We start from the raw sequence: 21116 nt of genomic DNA, 5'->3' as shown, positions 1-21116 counted from the left end.
TGCTGCGTTCAGGGCCAGCAGCCTTCCTGCTTCCTTCCCCTTTGTAAGAATGGGTTTCAGGTTACTGTATGTGCAGAGGTCCAGTCTAGACACAGCAAAACTGATGCAAATGGTCCAGACTCACCAGAGGGTTGAATGCATCTGCTTTGTCTGCACCATTCAGCATTTTCCTTGCAAAGTTAAACGTGTGGACCAGAGCTAATGAAGCGTCATGATCTCCAGCCAACGTGGAACCAGCTGCAGTAAATTAGGCTCCTCGTGACCAGAGTGGATTCCTCCTCTGTCCTGCAGGTCCAGAAGGATCAAGTTGTTCCTGTCTACATCATCAACGTCCTCCTTTCTGACCTGATTCAGCTCTGCTGCATGGTGGTTGAAGTGTCGCTTCAGCCGCTCAACTCCGACCTCTTCTTCTTCGTCTACTACTTCGGTGTGGTGGCCGGCGTGGGCTTCATGGTGTGCGTGGCTCTGGAGAGGTAGCAGCGGTCTCGCTCTGCGTCCACTCGCCTGCGGCTGATCCGTGACCTTCATGCGTGTCTGTTCCTGCAGGTACCTGGTGGTGGCCTGGCCGCTGTGGTACCGCTTCAGACGAACGCTGGGCGTCTCGCTGGCGGTCTCTGCCGTGGTCTGGACTCTTCCTCTGCTCTACATCCTCCCTGTGCATTTCCAGGCGGACTTTGTCGTCAGTGAAACCATTCTGGCCGTGGTCTTCCTGCTGCCCTACCCGCTGCTCCTGTTCTTCCTCGGCGGGACCCTCAGAGCCTTGTACACCTCCATCAGCGTCCCTGCTGCTGAAAAGCGGAGGATTGTGGCGGTTCTGGTTCTGGTGGTGCTCATTTACACGCTGATTTTCCTGCCCAGTGCCATTTGGTCGCTGGCAGAAGATGCCAGAAGTAACAACACCTTCAGCGACAAACAATATAAAACGAATATAAAACTAACTATGTCATTTACAATAAGGACATGAGCTTCGTGTCAATCACTAAAAACCTGTAAAGGCGTTTCAGCAGGTTTTGTGTGTGTGTGTGTGTGTGTGTGTGTGTGTGTGTGTGTGTGTGTGTGTGTGTGTGTGTGTGTGTGTGGTGTGTGTGTTTGTGTGTGTGTGTGCGTGCGTGTGTGTTTGTACGTGTATATATATATAGTTAGAGGAAGATGTGAAGTAAATAACACTGGTCACACTTCGCTGAAACCCTTCACATGCTCACGGCTCTTTCATTAAAGCCTGAACCTTCATCCTGAGGCTCCTTCCTTTGTGTCCATCTTCTTCAGGGCTGATACTGTGTTCCTCACCACCAGGACTTGGATGGATTAAAAGGAGGCAGAGGAGCTTTGCAGGAAGAAACGAGGCCCTTCCTGTTCACCTGCCACGTCATCGTGTGAGAGGGATAAAAGCAAGAAGATATAAAACACAGGCGCTTTCAGGTTGAGATCGTCCCTCGCGGCTTTAGAGGTAGGTGCTGATCTACTTCACCTTTGGATGGTTGAATACTTCAACCACGTTCAAAACTACTGCAGTGAAGTTAAACTAATTACGTTAAATTTCATATTTAATATTTAAACACTTTAAACACACTCACGTAATTGGTTCTGTTATTTAATTACAATGCTTTTAAACTGTTTTACAGGAAGGACATTCACTCTGTGCTGCTTCAGCTTCCAAAGGTCAGCTCTTGTCGCTTTACTTTTTATTTTAATTTTTTTTCTGTCCAGCAGTTTAGCAAGCAGCATATCTTACGCTGAATGCCATATTGTGATGGACAGCTTTGCTTTAACAAGAGGCGTATATATAGAATATATATACTCTTCTTGATTTATGGTTTATGGTTGATTTAGCTAATCCAAAATATGTGTGATGTTGCTGTGTTGGTGGACAGGTTAAGTTTCTGCTTTAGGGTGCGTATGCGGAAGGGTGGTTTCAGCTGCTGAAACCAAGCAAATCTGTTAAATAAACAATCGGAGCAAAATAAATAAGAAGATGGGATGTACCTTAGGCTAACACATTTATAACTAAACAACTTTTGTACTGTGGTTTACCTTGGAGATTAATACTAATACCAATAATAGTGTTAAGGTATGTGCACATACTCATACAAACATATACATATCATATACATACATATGTGCATGTCATGACATACAACACCACAATTTCCATATTCACACATTATTGATATTGGTAGTGATAAGCATCAGTAATACTTACAGTTGGATTTGGAAAGTGTCCCACTACAAGGTTAGTAAGGCTGTAGCTTGATATTATTCACCCAAAGGGTGAGGCAGACGTTGGTGCATGAACAATGCCACTTGTGGAAGCCAGGGTGATGTGAGGGGCTCGGCCACTACGCCCATCCAACAAGCAGAGAATCCTAGCAGCCAGGGAGCCCACACACCTTCAGTTCCAGGAGGGCAGGTGTTTGACCCAAGCCACCCACACAGAACCCCCCACAGAGCTGCAGCAGCCACAGAGACAGCACCCGAGGCCAGAGTGGGCCACCGGGGGTCAGCGCTGTCCGCCCCATGAGAACCAGGGGCAAACACTCCCCCCGGCAGGAGGGTCGGCCTGAAAGAGTAGAGCCCGAGGACCCACGGTCCGTAGGGAGCCCGCCAGATGCCCCCGCGCCCAGAGTGGGGCCCGCCCCCAGTCCACCACCCCCACAAGAGCGGAGCGGGGCCGACCCCATCGGCCCGACCTCATCCCCTGGCGCCACCACGGCCTGCAGCACAAGGCCAGCAATTGGTGGGGTCAGCAGAAAAGAGACCACCCAGGCAGACGATCATCGTACCCCGGGCGAAAAACCGGATCCCCCACACTCCAACCGCACCACACGAATACCAACTCACACAAACACAGACGCATACACCCACCCACATGTACAACACACATCATCACATCAACACACACACACACCATAGACTCTCTCACAACAAACTAGTCAATCATACGTGAACCAATGCACTCTCAGATACGTTCTCGCACCCAAACCATTCGCTTGGTCACATTTGTGGGGAGGGTAGGTCTCCGGCCTGCCGTCCACGTGGCCCCAGGCAGGGACCGCAGCTCCTCCCAAGCCCCCCCCAACCCCCCCAACCCGGGTGAGGCAGAGGGCAGCAGAAAAGGTACCCCAGAACCCTGCAACCCACCTTGGACGTGAGTGTGTGGAACTAAAGTGCACTGAAGGTGGGTGACACCTCCAGGAGCACAACCACTGGCTGACGGTGTGTCCCCCGGACAGTGCCCCCCCTCGCACTAAATATCTTTTTGCAGTTAAAACTGGGTGGTGATCTCTCCACCAGGGCCAGTGGGCGAGGCCACAACTGGCCTCAGCCCCAGGCCCCAGTGAAAGAGCCCACCTCCGGCCCTAATGTATGTGTATGTGTCTAAGTATGAGGAACTTTGGGAGATAGCCAATTCTCCGAGGGGTCCAGCAGACAGAGCCATCAATGGGAAGGCTCCGTCCACTGGCCCCCCCGTAAGGAGCCCCCAGATTCCTGGACAAGTGTGTATGGCTAATGCAATTAAAACTGCAGAGCATCCCACTTGGGAGGGACGGAACACTTCCCGGTAGCCCCGGTCCCTCCATCAGCAGGACACCCCTTGCAGACCTAAGTGGATGAATGTGGAAAAATGTACTTTTATTTTGAAAGTATATGGAAGAAGCATGTGTAAGTAATTGTTAAATTGAAAAATAGTCTCATTAACTACTCATAATAAATTAGTTGAAAGCAGAAATACTGCTATTTTTAGCTAAAGATCTGGATTGGTGCTTTTATGTTGAAAGGATCTTAAGCAAGCCCAAGAAGCTAATTGGAAAAAACAGTTAAGTAGTCTTACTAACTAGTCATAATAAACTAGTTGACAGCAGAAATGTTGTTATTTTTTGGGTGAGGAGACGCGATGCTGTGAGAGAACGCGAGACTCTGCGAGAACAGCACGAGAAATTCAACAAGGCGGCGCGACACCGGTAGTAAACAACAGCGCGACAAACTATCCGCCAATTTAAATAAATAACTACCTTATTTTACGGAAAATAATCAACCACCCTACCATTCTGGATAACACCGAAGAAAGTTTCGAGTATATCGACGAGTGCTTCGAGCGTCTGGTAATGGGGAAAAAGGAGACGGCTCCCAACAAGCGTTCCCGTTCGTCTGACTCACCTGAGTCACCTGGAGCTAGCTCGGCGGATAAAAACATCACGGACATCCTGGTGTAGCGGATTCAAATTATTAATAGTTTGATATTAATGCAAAACATTAATATACCTCGAAGTTGGGGCACCAGGTTTGTTTTAAAGCTATAACCACGCTTGTATTAATCTAGTCAAAGCCAGATATCAATTCAATGAGTTACCACTCATGAACAACAATAACCACTGTCTTGTGATAAAACCAAATCAGTCTCTTATGCCGTGAATTCTTGTCGCGGTTCAGTGACCTCTGTTTAAATCTGAAGAACAATGCACACAAAACCAGATTCCTTTTAACGTTTTATTAATCTAACACTACTGGATATATGAATAACATACTATGGAAATACTCAAATAAACAGAATAGAAAATGAGAGAACGATCAGAATGAGATGATGAACAGTGAATGAATCAATGAGTGAAAACCCATTGAATGGTCAAGACCTGAGTGTGTGATGGCTTTGATCAAGAGAAAAGAGTATTTGTCTCTAACTAATTCAAATCTAAGGATAACTAATCAATTTGGAATGTTCAATTTTAGCGCTTTGAGAAACACCAGAATTCTCAGAGGATTAGAGATGTTCGTCTTGTCTTAGTTTGGAGCTGTAGCCGCTGTGCAGCGTCTCCCGTTACCGGTTCGGTTGAGCAGGCGTGCCCTCTCTGGTCCAGGTGCCACGGCCTCTGGGCCAGGAATCGTTGCCCGCGATTGATGAGGACGGCTCGGGTTCAGCAAAGTAACAGTCAGCCAGGCTGGACTTCCAAGGTGTTTCAAAGCGTCAGCGCTACTTAAACTAGCCCAAAAAGCAAACGGGCTGGAATCTAATTTAATTGGTTCGATCAAAAATAGTGAGTCAATTAAGGACTGGTTGTAATAGTTTCAGTTTCGCGGAGTTTCTTGATGACTTTCTAACATTACAAAAATCGTTGTTCGTTCGTGTTTCTAAGTTTAACTTAGGTTTACAAAATTTAAGAACAAAGGAAAATTAAAGAAAAGTAATGCGACGCAAAAAGGAAAAAGTGAAAGAAGTTTGAAGATAGAGGGAAATCCGTTTTGCCTTGGGTGTCACTGGTTTAAATACCTCTGGGCAGTGGTCACTGCAGGGCGGAGAAATGACTTCAGCCAGTGGTGAAGAGTTCCACCTCTTTTAGATCAGGAATCAAACTATTTGATTTGGATCGCTCCTAAATCTGGGATAACTAAGCTCTTCTCTTTTCATCAAGCTCAAAGTTCCATCACACCATAACACAATAAACATGTAATGATCACTTTGACACTCAAATAAGCAGAGAAGTCAGAATGGTTAAACAGTAATATTAAATGCATAGAATATTAAGGTCTTATATGTGGTCCCTTACAACGCTGTGACAAATTAAATGTTATTCATGATGCCTGGTCTTGTCTTATGCAACACCCAGTAAACACTAAAACATACACGAATAATAAATGCAAGCAAAATCAAATTATAAATGACCTAATCTGGACATTACTAATTAAACAATTGTAACACTTAAAAATGTGATACAATAATGAGGATTGGATCGAATTGTAGCTGGTGGAAATAGTCCATGTGTGTGTTGCACAGATTAAAAGAAGTAAAGACGGTGAGTCTCTCTATTTCAACTTTGTGCCTACACACAAAGGAGAGCATGGTGATGAGTTGAAGTCCCTTTGTAACTTTAGGAATTTCCTGGCAAATCTGTAGATCAGGCATTGAACATCACACAGAAACCAATCTAATATCAAATGAAAACATTTTGTCCACAGAATACAATGACATCAGTTTCATGGAAGTTGAAAGTTCTGGTGCATCTGAACCAGAACCTGTGTCCAAATGAAGTCTCTCGTTCTCCTTGATGAGCACATTCCACATTTTATGGCTGGTGGTCCCAGTTCTGGGAGAGACAGCTTCTTGGTGATAAATGTGACAGCCTGTCCTTTTGGCATGATAAGCAGAGGTAGAATCCTGAGGGATTTACAGGTAGATCAACAAAGTGGACTCATGGTTCTTTGATATGGACCTTTGAGATGTTGGCGTAAATTGGTGCCTAGGGTGATAGAAGCCAGTCTCCTGTTGTGGAGGAAGATTCAGGGTCCCTTATCTCTGGGGACTGAAAGGGACGTAGGGGCTCTTCCAAGGAGGGAGTTAAGTTCACATGTAGGTCAGGTTACCTCAGTCCAGACGTGGATTGCTACACTGGAGTCAATCGAGAAAAAAATATCAAGCTTCGACGCACGTCTGGCGCTAGTGGAACTCCTCCACAAAGAGTTTATGGCCCTCCGCGATTCCCTGGAATTTAGCCAGCAGCAGGTGATTTCTCTCGCCACCGAGAACGAGGCCCTGAAAGGAACGGTGCAGTCCCTGACGGAGGATGTGGCTCAGCTAGCGGCCGAAAATAAAAAAATAAAAGAAGGTATCATCGATCTGCAGGCCCGCAGCATGAGGGACAACCTGGTGTTCTCGGGGATTCCAGAACAGGCAGAGGAAAACACTGAAACCACAATTAAAAACTTCATTAAACAACAGATGAAGATTCCAGCGGAAGTTGTCGACAAGATGGCGTTCCACCGTTCGCATAGACTTGGAGGAAGACGACCGGATGGCCAGCGCCCCCGACCCATCGTTGCCAAGTTTCATGACTTTAAGCAGAAGGAACTGGTTAAGAGCCGGGGCAGACAGCTGAAGGGAACCGACTACAGCGTCAACGACCAGTTCCCCAAGGAGATCCTCGACCGCCGGCGCCGACTGTTCCCCATCCGTAAGAGGTTCATGGCAGAAGGCTGCAGGGCTGTCATCAGCGTCGACAAACTGTACGTCAACGGAGAGCTCTACCGGGACCGGGAAGCAACTGCGTGGCTGTACTAGCAGGTGGTATGTAACAACAATGGTTTAATGTATAAGGTTTGTTAAAAAAAATAATAGATGCAATCCAACTATGTGTTATAACTTTACATCCAGTATTCAAACTCGTTCTCGCAGATGTTTCATGTAAATGTTTATTGTCATTCTAATGTCACTCACTCACTCACTTTGCAAAGCGCTCACCATACGTAATCACTCACTTCCCTTTAATTTTCCTTCCCTTTACTCTTTTTCCTTCACCTACTTTCACTCCACACTGTCTACATCCTTCTTTTCTCTATTCTTCTTCCACGTAGTCAGCCAGCTATGTAGCCCTCCAGCAGCCACACACAAACATCTACTGCACAGGGGAAACACGTGCACATACATAGATAACACACAACTCAGAATACACAGGTACTTAAGGTTAGCCACACACCTAAAGTCTGTCACACTACATACACACAAGACTAGTGATCCACAGCAGTCAGGTAAGATATGACACCACTGAAGATTGTAACTTGGAATGTACGTGGAATCAATAAGAAGGAGAAACGATTTAAAATATTTAACCATTTGAAAACCCTACAAGCAGACATTGTTTTACTACAGGAAACTCATATTCCCAAAATTATAAATTACACTCTGGCATCAGCAGAGTTCCCACATGCTTACTTAGCTGGTTACAATTCTAAACAAAGAGGGGTCGCCATCCTGATAAATAAAAAGATTAACTTTACGCATAACGATACCATTTTAGATCCAGAAGGGAGATATATAATCATTAATATCTTGATAGGAAACATTGAATATTGCATAGCTAATGTGTATGGCCCTAATGCTGATGACCCCTCTTTCTTTCACAGCTTCTTCACATCACTGTCTGCTCACTCTGGTTCCAAACTTATAGTAGGAGGGGACTTTAATTTAGTATTTAACCCAGAGTTGGACAGGCTAAGCAAAGCTGTGAGCAACAGGAACTGGCAATCAGTACAGACCTTAAAACAGTACATGGATGACTACCACACTCCATTCAGGGAACATTAAATACTTGGGCATTGAATTGTCGTCTAGGCTATCAGAGCTTATTGATCTAAACTACAATCCATTATTAAAACAAATAGAAGCCAACCTCAAAAGATGGCAGTCCTTACCCATTTCACTTATGGGAAGAATTGCCACCATAAAAATGATGATCCTGCCAAAAATTAATTACATATTTTCAATGATTCCAACTCAGCCAGCCCAGGCGTGGTTTAAGACATTAGACTCCTACATCTCACAGTTTTTGTGGAAAACCAAGCCACCACGAATTAGTTTAAAAACTCTTCAAAAATCCAGACGCTGCGGCGGCCTAGAACTACCTAACTTCCACCACTATTTTCTTGCCAATAGACTGAACCATGTCCACAAATGGATAAAACCCATGCCAGCAGACTCCTCCTGGATAGACATTGAACAAACATTTTGTGGAAATATTAAAGTTGCAGATCTGCCCTTTATCAGCACCAAAATCAAACATCATAGTTGTTACCAGAACATTAGCATAAAAGCATCTCTGCAAGCCTGGTGGGGGTTTCTTAAAATTAATGGGTCTTTGCTTACTCTTTGCCAAAACACACCTCTCTGGAACAATCCAGACATCATACAAAACAAAAAGGCAATACACTTTCCAACTTGGCATATCAAAGGGATAACACATCTGAAACATGTTTTCACAAGAGACAAGTTTACCTCTTTTGAAGAACTAGTGTCTCACTATGAAATCACTAGTGCCAATTTCTTAGAATACCAACAACTAAAGTCAATACTTAATGCAAAAAGTAAGAATACTGCCATCCACATGCAACCACCACCAGTAATAGAGCGATTTATTGATTTATCAGGGAAAAGGACAGTATCCAAAATCTATATCTTAATTTCCAATGTAGACCAGACAGTGAGCCTTCCGATCTCTAAATGGGAAGCTGATCTCAATATCACCACTAATCACACGTTCTGGAATAACATATGTTCTAATTTATTCAGAATGACAAAAAATACAAATTTACAACTAATACAATACAAATTCTTCATGGAACTCACTATACAGGACAAAGGATGTTCCAAATGGATCTCACAAACTCAAATATTTGCCCTCACTGTACAGATAACACAGCAGATAGATTCCTACATGCATTCTGGTCATGTTCACCTGTGCAGCAATTTTGGCAAAGAGTATGTGAACACCTGTCAACCCAGTTAAGCTGTCCAATCCCAGCAGCCCCTGCACTTTGTCTTCTAGGAGATCTAAGTGGGCTTGATCTAGAGACAAACTCATCACACACACTTCTTTCTGCCCTCTGTGTCGCAAAGAAAATCATCCTCATGAACTGGAAAACTAAAAAAAATTAAGCATTACTCAATACCTGAACAGCTTGTTAGATTATACCACCTTAGACACATTGTCTGCTTCATCAAATCAATGACCAAAAACTATACTCTGATTGATTCCATTTCCAGGTAAGGATGCGTGGGGCTCGGGTTCTGCGTCATGTCTGGCACAGTGGTGGAGGGGTGACTGGTGGTTGGGGGTGCCTGCCTACCTAAGGGACCGGGACAACGGGTTGGTGGACTCAGGGCTGGCCGCAGGGGTCCCCTGCGGCGGGGGTGTGGTGACTGCTGGGACCGGCGGCCCTGTGCCGGGGTGGGACCATTTTGAGGGTTGGCGTGTGCCTGTCTCCGGGGAGCCGGAGGCGGGCCTCCCTGCCGGTGTGCGGGGGCGGACCTAGGGGTGGAGACTTGGGTGACCTGCGTCCGGGGGACTCCCTCTGGGGGTGCCTGCCTGTGCCCGGAGGGGTGTCTCTCCCCTGGGGCGCTGCCACTGCTCGGGTGGGGCGCTGCCCGCCCTAGCGGTCCGACGCCCTCTGGTAACTGCTCGGGCCTGTTGCAGGGGGGGTTGGCGGACTACTCAGGCTAGAACCTTCATTGGGCCCTGGGCGGAGGCTGGCCCTCAATGCACAACCGCAGAGTATGTGTGTGGGTCTGAGTGTCACACTACATGGGGCGAGCATGGGCATACTTGAGCGAGAGAATGGGTAAGTGTGAAAGAAGGGTGAGGATGGCTCTGGCTGTGCTGCGTGTGGCGCCTGGGCAGTAGTACTGCGGTCCCTGGGTCTCGGCTGTCCCTTCCTGGCTGGGGGTTGTGGGGGGTGGTGGGATAGGTAGCAGAGCCAGTCGGGAACCTGGCTCTGCGGACCCTGGCGCTCTGCTTCCCAACTACATTTCTCCGCATTCATCCACTTAGGTCTGCAAGGGGCGTCCTGCTGATGGAGGGACCGGGGCTACTGGGAAGTGGTTCCGTCCCTTCCAAGTGGGATGCTCTGCAGTTTTAATTGCATTAGTCATACACACTTGTCCAGGAATCTGGGGGCTCCTTGCGGGGGGGCCAGTAGACGGAGCCTTCCCATTGATGGCTCTGTCTGCTGGACCCCCCGGAGAATTGGCTATCTCCCAAAGTTCCTCATACTTAGCTACATACACATACATTTAGGGCCGGGGGTGGGCTCTTTCACTGGGGCCTGGGGCTGAGGCCAGTTGTGGCCTCGGCCACTGGCCCTGATGGAGAGATCACCACCCAGTTTTAACTGCAAAAAGACATTTAGGGCGAGGGGGGGCACTGTCCGGGGGACACACCGTCAGCCAGCGGTTGTGCTGCTGGAGGTGTCACCCACCTTCAGTGCACTTTAGTTCCACACACTCACGTCCAAGCTGGGTTGCAGGGTTCTGGGGCACCTTTTTCTGCTGCCCTCTGCCTCCCCCGGGTTGGGGGGGTTGGTCAGGGCTCGGGAGGAGCTGCGGTCCCTGCCTGGGGCCACATGGACGGCAGGCCGGAGACCTACCCTCCCCACGAATGTGATCAAGCAAATGGTGTGGGTGCGAGAACGTATCTGAGAGCGCATTGGTTCACGTATGATTGACTAGTTTGTTGTGAGAGAGTCTATGGTGTGTGTGTGTGTTGATGTGATGATGTGTGTTGCACATGTGGGTGGGTATATGCGTCTGTGTTTGTGTGAGTTGGTATACGTGTGGTGCGGTTGAAGTGTGGGGGGTCCGGTTTTTCGCCCGGGGTACGATGATCGTCTGCCTGGGTGGTCTCTTTTCTGCTGACCCCCACCAATTGCTGGCCTTGTGCTGCAGGCCGGAGTAGCGCCAGGGGATGAGGTCGGGCCGATGGGGTCGGCCCCGCTCCGCCCGTGTAGGGGTGGTGGGCTGGGGGCGGGCCCCACTCTGGGCGCAGGGGCATCTTCTGGCGGGCTCCCTACGGACCGTGGGTCCTCGGGCTCTACTCTTTCAGGCCGACCCTTCCGCCGGGGGGAGTGTTTGCCCCTGGTTCTCATGGGGCGGACAGCGTTGACCCCCGGTGGCCCACTCTGGCCTCGGGTGCTGTCTCTGTGGCTGCTGCAGCTCTGCCTGTGGGGCTCTGTGTGGGCGGCTTGGGTTGCAACACCTGCCCTCCTGGAAATGAAGGTGTGTGGGCTCCCTGGCTGCTGGGATTCCTTCCTCCTCCTCCCTCCCGCAATGTGGCATTCAGCGTAATATATGCTGCTTGCTAAACTGCTGGACAGAACAAAAAAATAAATAAAAAATGTTGTTATTTTTAGCTAAAGATCTGAATTGGTGCTTTTTTGAAGGGATTTGAAGGAAGCCTGTGCAGGTAATTGCTAAACAGTATATTAGTCTAATTAACTAGTTGTGTGTGGTGTGCTTAATAGCTAAACTGTAAAATAGTCTCAATAACTAGTCACAATTACCCATTCAAAAGCAAAAATAGTGCTGTTAAACCTTAACATTTGGATTGGTGCCTTTATTTTTAAAAGGACTTAGAGTAAATGTGTGATTAATTACTAAACAATCGAAACGTGTAATGAACTAATCAGTAATATGCATAGAGCTGCTACACTGACCATCAGGAGTTTGACCTGTCACTCAAAGCTGCAGTTGTGCCGTTGTCATGGAGATGAAAAGTGGGAAAATCAGGATCCTTCTGCTCTGAGAAAACTTGCACCCCTGCTAAACAGGCTTGTTACAGCAAAACCATAATAGCTGTCTGAATAACTTCACTTTATAAACTGTTATGAGTTTTATATTTGAAGAAAAAAAATAGTGGCAACCTTCACGATTTCAAAATGTTGTACCTCTGCGTTTCTCTGAAAAAGTGCATTAGAGTGAATGGGAGGATTTATGGAAGTCTCTGCGCTTTAAGGCAGCTACAGACTAAAGTATAGGTCTGAGGGCTAAACCAGACATATCATTAGAAAGAAGACACGTATGACTACGAATGAGTAAAAAAATGATATCAATAGCTAAAAATCTGTGTCTGTAGTGATGAGTTAAAGAGAGAAGTTCTACAGCTACAGCTTTACGAACCTTGTAGTGGGACACTCAACACCAGAGCTGATTAACAGGCCTCCTAAACCTAGTTGTACTGTAAGTATTACTGGTACTTATCACTACCAAGATCAATAATGCGTGAATATGGAAATTGTGGTGTTGTATGTCATGGCTATTATTAAGTAGTATGAGATATGTATAACAATGCATATGTGTATGTATATGATATATGTATATGTTTGTATGAGTATGTGCACATACCTTAATGGTATTTAAATGGTTTCTGTAGCTGAAAGTATGCAGAACTAGTTAGCAGAAGCACTTAAGTAATAATAATAATAATAATAATAATAATAACTAGAAAAAGCATTTCCTTAGGAAAATGAACAGTGAATACTTCCATGCTAAATGTATTGATGAAGAAATGCTGAAAATAGCTGAAACATTTAAAACATATATGAAAGTAGCTCAAACACATAAAGTATAAATGAATGTATCTGAACAGAATGGGTGTTATTTAAACAGAGCTGAATATTTTCAAAAGAATCTGAAGAAGTTTGATTTCAAATGAAGGAAAGTTCAAAGAGATCTGCTAAAATTTAAGAAACGCTAGAATAAAGGAAGTATGTAAAGGATTGCTTAATTTGATTAAATATAGCTGAATGTATCAAAATAGGTAAATAGAGTCCATGAGCTGAAAGAATAGTTTAATGTTGTGGAAACATTTAAAACAGCTGACAGGTGGGTGGTGCAGAGGGAGTATCTGAATTTTAAATTTTGGAAAGGTTAGACAATTTGAGGAAGCAGGTGAAATTAATAGCTAAACAGCAATATAGTCTCATTAACTAACCATTATTAACCAGTTAAAAAGCAGAAAATGTGCTAGTTAGTGTAAAGATTTGGATTTGGATTGGTGCTTATATTTTGAAAGGATATCAAGGTCTTGGTCTGCCTTCAATGGATACTAAAACCAGATCTCCTACTCCAGAGTCCAAGGACTTATACCATTGAGCCACAGGATATGGGTGGTGGATGAAGAAAATGTGAGGGTGTTGGTATTGCCAAATGAATCAGTAACACCACCTGGTCTCAAAAAGGGCTGAGTTTCATTAACCTCATACAGGTTTGCATCTATTATGTTGGGGATATGCGAGGAGCTCAAATTACTGGCTAGAAATAGTCGGGCTCACCTCCACACAGAGCCTGGGCTCTGGAACCCAACTCCTTGAGTGGGGCTGGACCCTCTTCTACTCTGGAGTTGCCTGCGGTGAGAGGCGGCTGGCTGGTGTGGGCTTGCTCATAGCTCCCCAGCTTAGCCGCCATGTGTTGGAGTTTTCCCCGGTGGACGAGAGGGTCGCTTCCCTGCGCCTTCGGGTGGGGGATAGGTCACTCACATTTGTGCTTACGGGCCAAATGGTAGTGTGGAGTACCCGGCCTTCTTGGGGTCTCTGGAATGAGTGTTGGAAAGCGCTCCAACTGGGGACCCCATCGTTCTTCTGGGAGATTTCAATGCCCACGTAGGTAATGACAGTGATACCTGGAGAGGCGTGATTGGGAGGAACGGCCTCCCTGATCTGAACCCGAATGGTGTTATGTTATTGGACTTCTGTGCTAGGCACAGTTTGGCCATAACAAACACCATGTTCGAACGTAAGGGTGTCCATAGGTGCACATGGCACCAGGACACCCTAGGCCGGAGGTCAATGATAGACTTTGTAGTCGTTTCACCTGACCTTCGGCCATTATTTTGGACACTCGGGTGAAGAGAGGGGCTGAGCTGCCAACTGATCACCACCTGGTGGTGAGTAGGATCCGCTGGCAGAGAAGGAGGCTGGAACGACTTGGCAGGCCCAAACGTATTGTGGGGGTCTGTTGGTAATGCCTGGCTGAACCCTCTGTCAGACGGACCTTTAACTCACACCTCCGGGAGAGCTTCAACCAGATTCCGAGGGAGGTGGGAGACATAGAGTCCGAGTGGACCATGTTCTTCGTCTCCATCGTCAACGCGGCCGTTCGGAGCTGTGGACGCAGGGTCTCCGGTGCCTGTCGTAGTGGTGATCCCCGAACCCGGTGGTGGACGCCGGAGGTAAGGGACGCCATCAAGCTGAAGAAGGAGTCCTACCAGGTATGGTTGACCTGTAGGACTCCTGAGGCAGCTGATGGGTACCGGCAGGCCAAGCGTGCTGCAGCCCGTGCCGTTGCGGAGGCAAAAACTCGGGCTTGGGAGGAGTTTGGAGAGGCCATGGAGGAGGACTATCGCTCGGCCTCAAAGAGATTCTGGCAAACTGTCCAGGGCCCTTTGCTAAGGGCTGTTCGGTCTCTGTACAACCGGAGCAGGAGCTTGGTTTGCATTGCCAGCAATAAGTAAGACCTGTTCCCGGTGCATGTTGGACTTTGGCAGGGCTGCCCTTTGTCACCGGTTCTGTTCATTATTTTTATGGACAGAATTTCTAGGCGCAGCCAGGGGCCGGAGGGGGTCAAGTTTGGGGACCACAGGATAGCGTCTCTGCTTTTTGCAGATGATGTTGTCCTGTTGGCTTCATCGGGCCAGGACCTCCACCATGTGCTGGTGCGGTTTGCAGCTGAGTGTGAAGCGGCTGGGATGAGAATCAGTTCCTCCAAATCTGAGGCCATGGTTCTCGACCGGAAAAAGGTGGTTTGCTCTCTCCAGGTTGGAGGAGAGTTCCTCCCCCAAGTGGAGGAGTTTAAGTATCTTGGGGTCTTGTTCACGAGTGAGGGAGGAGAGGAGCGTAAGTTTGACAGACGGATCGGTGCGGCGGCTGCAGTAATGCGGTCGGTGTATCGGTCCGTTGTGGTGAAGAGGCAGCTGAGCCGAAAGGCAAAGCTCTCAATTTACCGGTCAATCTACGTTCCTACCCTCACCTATGGTCATGAGCTTTGGGTCATGACCGAAAGGGCAAGGGCACGGATACAAGCAGCTGAAATGAGCTTCCTCCGCAGGGTGGCTGGGCGCTCCCTTAGAGATAAGGTGAGGAGCTCTGTCACCCGGGAGGAGCTCGGAGTAGATCCTCCACATCGAGAGGAGCCAGTTGAGGTGGCTCGGGCATCTGGTTCGGATGCCTCCTGGACGCCTTCCTGGGGAGGTGTTCCGGGCATGTCCCTCCGGTAGGAGGCCCCGGGGAAGGCCCAGGACTCGCTGGAGAGACTCTCTGCTCAGACTGTTGCCCCCGCGACCCGGCCCCGGAAAAGCGGATGAAAATGGATGGATGGATGGATGGATGGATGGATGGATGGATGGATGGATGGATGGATGGATGGATGGATGGATGGATGGATGGATGGATGGATGGATGGATGGATGGATGGATGGATAGCTCTTGAATGGATGGATAGCTCTTGAGTGGAGATACCAATTATGTTTATAATTTAGATTCACAAATTTTGGTTATTAGCTTAAATATATATAGCTATATGACAAAGGTCTATAGTTTGGTAAGTGCTGCTCTTACAACTGCTCTTATGGGGAATCAACAGTGCAATGAACTCATCAGCAATATGCATAAAGCTGCTGTGGACACTGAGCATTAGGAGTTTGACTGGTAAGTCAAAGTGCTACTGAGTTCAATCCCTTATCTGCTGCAGCTGTGCCGTTGGAGCAGGCAGAAACCTTCACTGATCAGCACAAAGAGCTGGAGTGAGGCTGATTTCCACCCCAGCTTAACAGGCTTGTTACACCAAAACCATAAAGGTTTTCACAAAAATAACTTCACTTTATGAATTCCAAGGCTTCAGTGAGCAAATGGTGTGAATTTTACGCTTGAGAATTGAAAAATTTGGCCACAGTTGCGATTTAAAAATGCCTGTCCCTCTGTGATTTTAGCCAGAAGTCAGAGAATATTTTCTGTTGAAGTGAATGGAAGGATTTCTGGAACTGTGTTCACTTTCTGGCAGATACAAACTAAAGTATAGTTTTGATGGCCTAGCCAGGCATATCATTGGAAAGAAGACAAGTATGACTACAAATGAGTGAAGAAAATACGTTGATAAAGTGATAAAGATTAGAAAATCATTACAGTGAATGCTTTGCAGCATTTAGTCTGACACATATTCAGTGATCATGTTGTTGATTTCTGATCATTACATATTTTCTGAGGGTTTTCTAAAAATGCCAAAGCTACATTTAAATGAATATATCTCAACCACAAAGTCTATTTGACTGCAAATAGTGTCATAACTATAGTGGACACTTGTGGAATGTGATATGGAGTGTAAAATTGCTGTAGGTGTTATGATGTGATGTTTATGAATAAAAGAAAAGTATGTTGTACTGTAATGTTTCAGTAATATCTAAAGAAAAATGCACAGTTAGAATGAATATCTCAGTAAATCAGAGGCTGCTGAATGCTCTAACCCCCATGAAATCATAGCACAATCTGTGAACATTAACTGAGCAAAAGGCTGGTTTTTAATACAGTGAAGCAGTTATAACTATTTATAACAGGCAAATGAGCTTTGGAGTTTCCTATTGTAGATATTCTATATGCTTTTCCACTACCATCCTCCTAAAACAGCAATGAAACCGATCTAAACATCTGTGAAGGTGTTCATTCGTGTCCACTGTTTCCAAAGTTGCTGTACAGGCCATTAGGGGGCGCAGGTGTCTGTGCAGCCATATCTCCTCCTAGCAACAACTGCCTTTGGCCAGTGAAGTGTCCTTTTACTTGTTATAAGCTATGGAATTAGCCTAAAAATACCAACACAAGATTGACAGAGCTGGTAGCCAGTAAAATGGCTGATTGCGTTTTATGGCCCTGGTGCAATAAGAAATGTCACCAACTGGCGCCCCCTATAAATGACTTCAGATAAGCTCTGTAGGAGGGCTAGAACTCTCACAGAGTGAGTGAGTAACCTCCTCGAATGTAGGATTCACTTCACCAGTAATATGGACTTTGTTTTATGATATATGAATGTACATGGTTATTTAGCAAGTGATTACCTTAGCATTTTTCATTCTTTGGCTCATAACTCACCACATGTGATAGCTAGCATGCTTTGGTGCATATCCCTAGATATTAGGGATATTAGTTTAGAGTTTTCATTTGAGGCCTTTTTTATGTATGTTGTATACTGTAGTATCACAGCGGTAGACCCATAAATGGGTCACAAACTAGCCCAGGGCTAGCTTTAATGCTAACTACATGCTATGGGCTGGATAAGGTTAAGCTATTACCTTTAATTGGATTAGTGTCAGTTTGAAATAAAGATTCATTCCTTTTTTTTAATTTGCTCCATCTCCTCATCCATCACAGCAACTCCATGGAGTACAATGATTATCATTACCACAGCTTGGTATGGGAGTATGAGCGTCTTGTCAGAGATGCAAAGTGGTTGCTGTGGGTAATCGGTATCATCAGCCTCCCGGTGAACGGAGCGGTCATCTTCGCTACGTTTTCTCAGGTATGTCTATAACAGCTGCATGTTCTCACTGGGCCCCTGTTCTGTTTGCACCATGTGAACCGGAGGAGAGTTTCTCTCACACAGGTCAGAACCTCATTAACTGTTCTTACAGGTGCAGAGGGACGTGACTCGGATCTATGTCATGAACCTTCTGGTCTCTGACCTCCTGCAGCTCTGCTCTATGATGGCTTCATTAACAATCGGTCCTCCTATGGGATGGTATGATAGTATTATAGTTTTCATCTACGTCTTTGGTCTGATGGTCAGCGCTGGCTTCAGGACATGCCTCGCTTTGGAAAGGTGCACGTCTGTCCACACAGTGTGACCTCATTTCCATAGATGTTCCTCTCACCTGCTGCTCTTGTGTTACAGGTGTTCAGTGGTCTTGAGCCCACGAGTCTCCTGCTTCAGACAGTCTATTAAAGTCTGTGCCGTGGTTTCCTTCTTTCTGTGGTTGGTTCCTCTTTGCGTCTTTTTGCGTCTTCATCTTGTTGTATTTGGACGAGTACCAATTGTCCATCTCATCTACCTCTTCCTTCCATGTCCCTTCCTCATCTCCACTCTTGTTATATCCCTTAGATCTCTGTGTGTAAACAGTAGCGTTAATCTCAGTCTAAAGCACAGAGTCGTGGGCAGTGTGGTTCTGCTGGTGCTTATTCACATGTTGCTTATTATTCCCTCTCTGATTGTATGGCTGTCAGGAGGTACAGGAAACTATATACTGGATCATGTGGTAGGTGTTTTTTTCGGGCTGGGTCCACTTGCAGACACGTTTCTGTATTTCTTCCTGACTAAAAGAGACACAGACAATAACTTAGGTAACAGTGTGAACAGGCCAGTGATAAACGATGAGAGCAGCCACATCAACAGCTCTGTGTAGTCAAAGAAGAAACCAGAGTTTCAGTAAGAGCAGGTGAAGTAGTACATATTATACTGCAGTGAACTATATATACTATATAACTTTACTATAATAAACATTCTCTAGTTAATAATCATTGGGTACATTTTTATTGGCATGTTTTTTTATATAACACATTGTATGTATGTGATCATTTATTTCCTCCTGTTTCAATAAAAAAATAATTTCAAGACATGTTTATTGTCATAGTTCATGATAGTTAGTCACTGTCTTACTCACTTCCGCGTTTTTCTTGGTACCACTTCCTGCCCAGCATTCATACCCAGTTAATCTAGCTTTACTTCCGGTCCTTGTTAACCTCACTTGTGCATCGTCAGTAATCAACCCTTCTGTATTTAAGCACCACCTCTCACCATAGCATCTTGCCAGATTGTCTGCGTTGCTTTGACCAGCATTCCAGCGTTGCCTTGTATCTCGTTATCGTGTATCACCCAGTCTTGTTACCCTGCCTTGTCTTAAGTCCAGCCTTTGACAGTCCTGAGCCGTAAGTCTGACCATTGCGTGTTTTTGACATCGCCTTTGCCTACTCCTTGTCAGATCCAGTTTTGCCTGTACTGTGTATGACCTCTGCCTGGGTTAGGGTTAGGGTTACCTCTGCCTGCCTAACCTCGACCATTAAACTTTTGTTCTTAATCAATTAGACGCTGTGCATTTGGGTCCTTCCTCCATCGTGTGTTTGTGACATTTTTAGTTCTGATTAAACGTTAACATGAAAATAAACTTTTAAGTTGATCTTGTGCTGAAGACCATCTGATGAAAAAAAAAACCTCATATTAGATACTAGAACATTAGCGGACTAATGGCTTTGGAACAGCGATTTTTCAAACCCGTAAAAGGATAATTGTTGAAACAGATTTTTGTACGTTTCATTGTGCGTCTGTAGCACTGATTGTCATGTCGATGACAGACTGCAGCATCCGTGTGCTTTCAGCTCTGCACCATCCAAGCCTCCGCCTCCTGCTAACAGCCAGTCAGCCGTGTTCCTACCCGTGTCCACCTGCCGTGTCTGTGTGTGAGAGCGTGGATGTAAATGTGTGTATAGCTCTATATCAACGCCATTTAGGGTCACAGGGTTGTGTGTGTGTGTGTGTGTGTGTGTGTGAGAAACGAAAGAAACCTGTATGAGGAACAGGAAGGAGGGGGGACAAAGTAGACTGGAGAGAAAGAGAGGGGAGGTAGTCCAGGTGTAGGAGGACAATCAATCTGCTGGGGACCATTGGTTCTGGGTTTGAAGTGGGATTCTTGATTTGCTTGTTGTCTCGTGCATCTTCTTTCTCTTCCTGACCTCCTGCACACATCTGCATCCAGCCTGTGTGTGTGTGTGTGTGTGTGTGTGTGTGTGTGTGTGTGTGTGTGTGTGTGTGTGTGTGTGTGTGTGTGTGTGTGTGTGTGTTAGCTCTCTGCTGTACCTCCCAAGTCGTGACCCACCTGCTGCTGTTGTCGTAGGCATTGCTTTTCTGTTTGGGAGCCTCTCGTGACTCTCTGTGATGTAGTCCGGCCGTCACACGTGGCTCTGCTTAATGCTTGACCTTGTGCTCACTCGCCCTCATCCTCCTCCATTTAATAACAGAACAGCAGCCCGTCTCTGACTGTGGTCCTCTCCTCTCCTCCTGATTGACAGGTTCATCTCTGCCATCTAGTTTGTCTGTTCTTGGTGGCCAAAACAAAACATTTAACGAAACAAGGAAATGTAATAACCATTGTTTGGTAGCTGTTTTTAGTGTTATGTTTTTGGAGCGTTACAAGTATTTTTTAACATGTTACAATTAAAGATTGTAGTGTACAAATTCACATTTATAAAAAAACATATATATGTCTATATATGAGAAATGTATGTTCTAATGCAATAAAGAGAGATTAAGAATTATCGCTAAGACTCTTCTTCCTTAGTAAAAGTGTCCGTACTTTGTGTCTTTTTGGTTTCAGGAGCGTCAGCGTTCAGTTGAATTCAGTTGTTTTTTTACCACAGTGATGTGTCATCAGTTGTAGTTATGAGCCCAAAAACATACTTTATGCAACAACAGGCCTCAGTTGCCTTTGAACTCTGCATTGTAGTATGTGGTAAATGTGTCTTATACTGTAATATATAATACTTGTTTTAACTACATACTATACTATGACACTTATTAGACTTTTTAGTATAGTACTATTAGTAAATGCACTAAAATGTCAAGATATGAAGAATAAACATCCAGTATAATTCACATATTAGGATAAAAGAGCTACATATAGAACAAAGAAAAAGTAGGTGTACAAACAAAAGCAGTTCAGCTGTCTGTAGGCTGGAGCGAGTCACAGGGGCCGGGGGGGGGGTCTGTCCTGGAGTCTACCTCCATCTCTACTGTCTCGATAGTGTTGAGCTCCAGGTTGTTGCAGGTTGCT

At 45.8% G+C, this 21116-nt stretch overlaps 1 protein-coding gene across 1 annotated transcript; it reads left to right on the top strand.

The window, feature by feature from the left end:
• Window positions 1–246: 246 nt before the first annotated feature.
• On the top strand, window positions 247–18906 carry LOC114870367 (G-protein coupled receptor 4-like; the record flags this gene model as incomplete). The annotated part of the gene is made up of 6 exons (XM_029174878.3): window positions 247–473; window positions 547–1447; window positions 1623–1659; window positions 17668–17815; window positions 17928–18115; window positions 18188–18906. Coding segments are annotated over 2 exons (645 nt in total), but the record flags the coding sequence as incomplete, so codon positions are not given.
• Window positions 18907–21116: the final 2210 nt, after the last annotated feature.

Source organism: Betta splendens, chromosome 15, assembly GCF_900634795.4.
Source record: "Betta splendens chromosome 15, fBetSpl5.4, whole genome shotgun sequence".
NCBI classification, from domain to species: domain Eukaryota; kingdom Metazoa; phylum Chordata; class Actinopteri; order Anabantiformes; family Osphronemidae; genus Betta; species Betta splendens.
The sequence above is the reverse complement of the archived record's forward strand: the minus strand, read 5'-3'. Positions and strand labels throughout refer to the sequence as shown.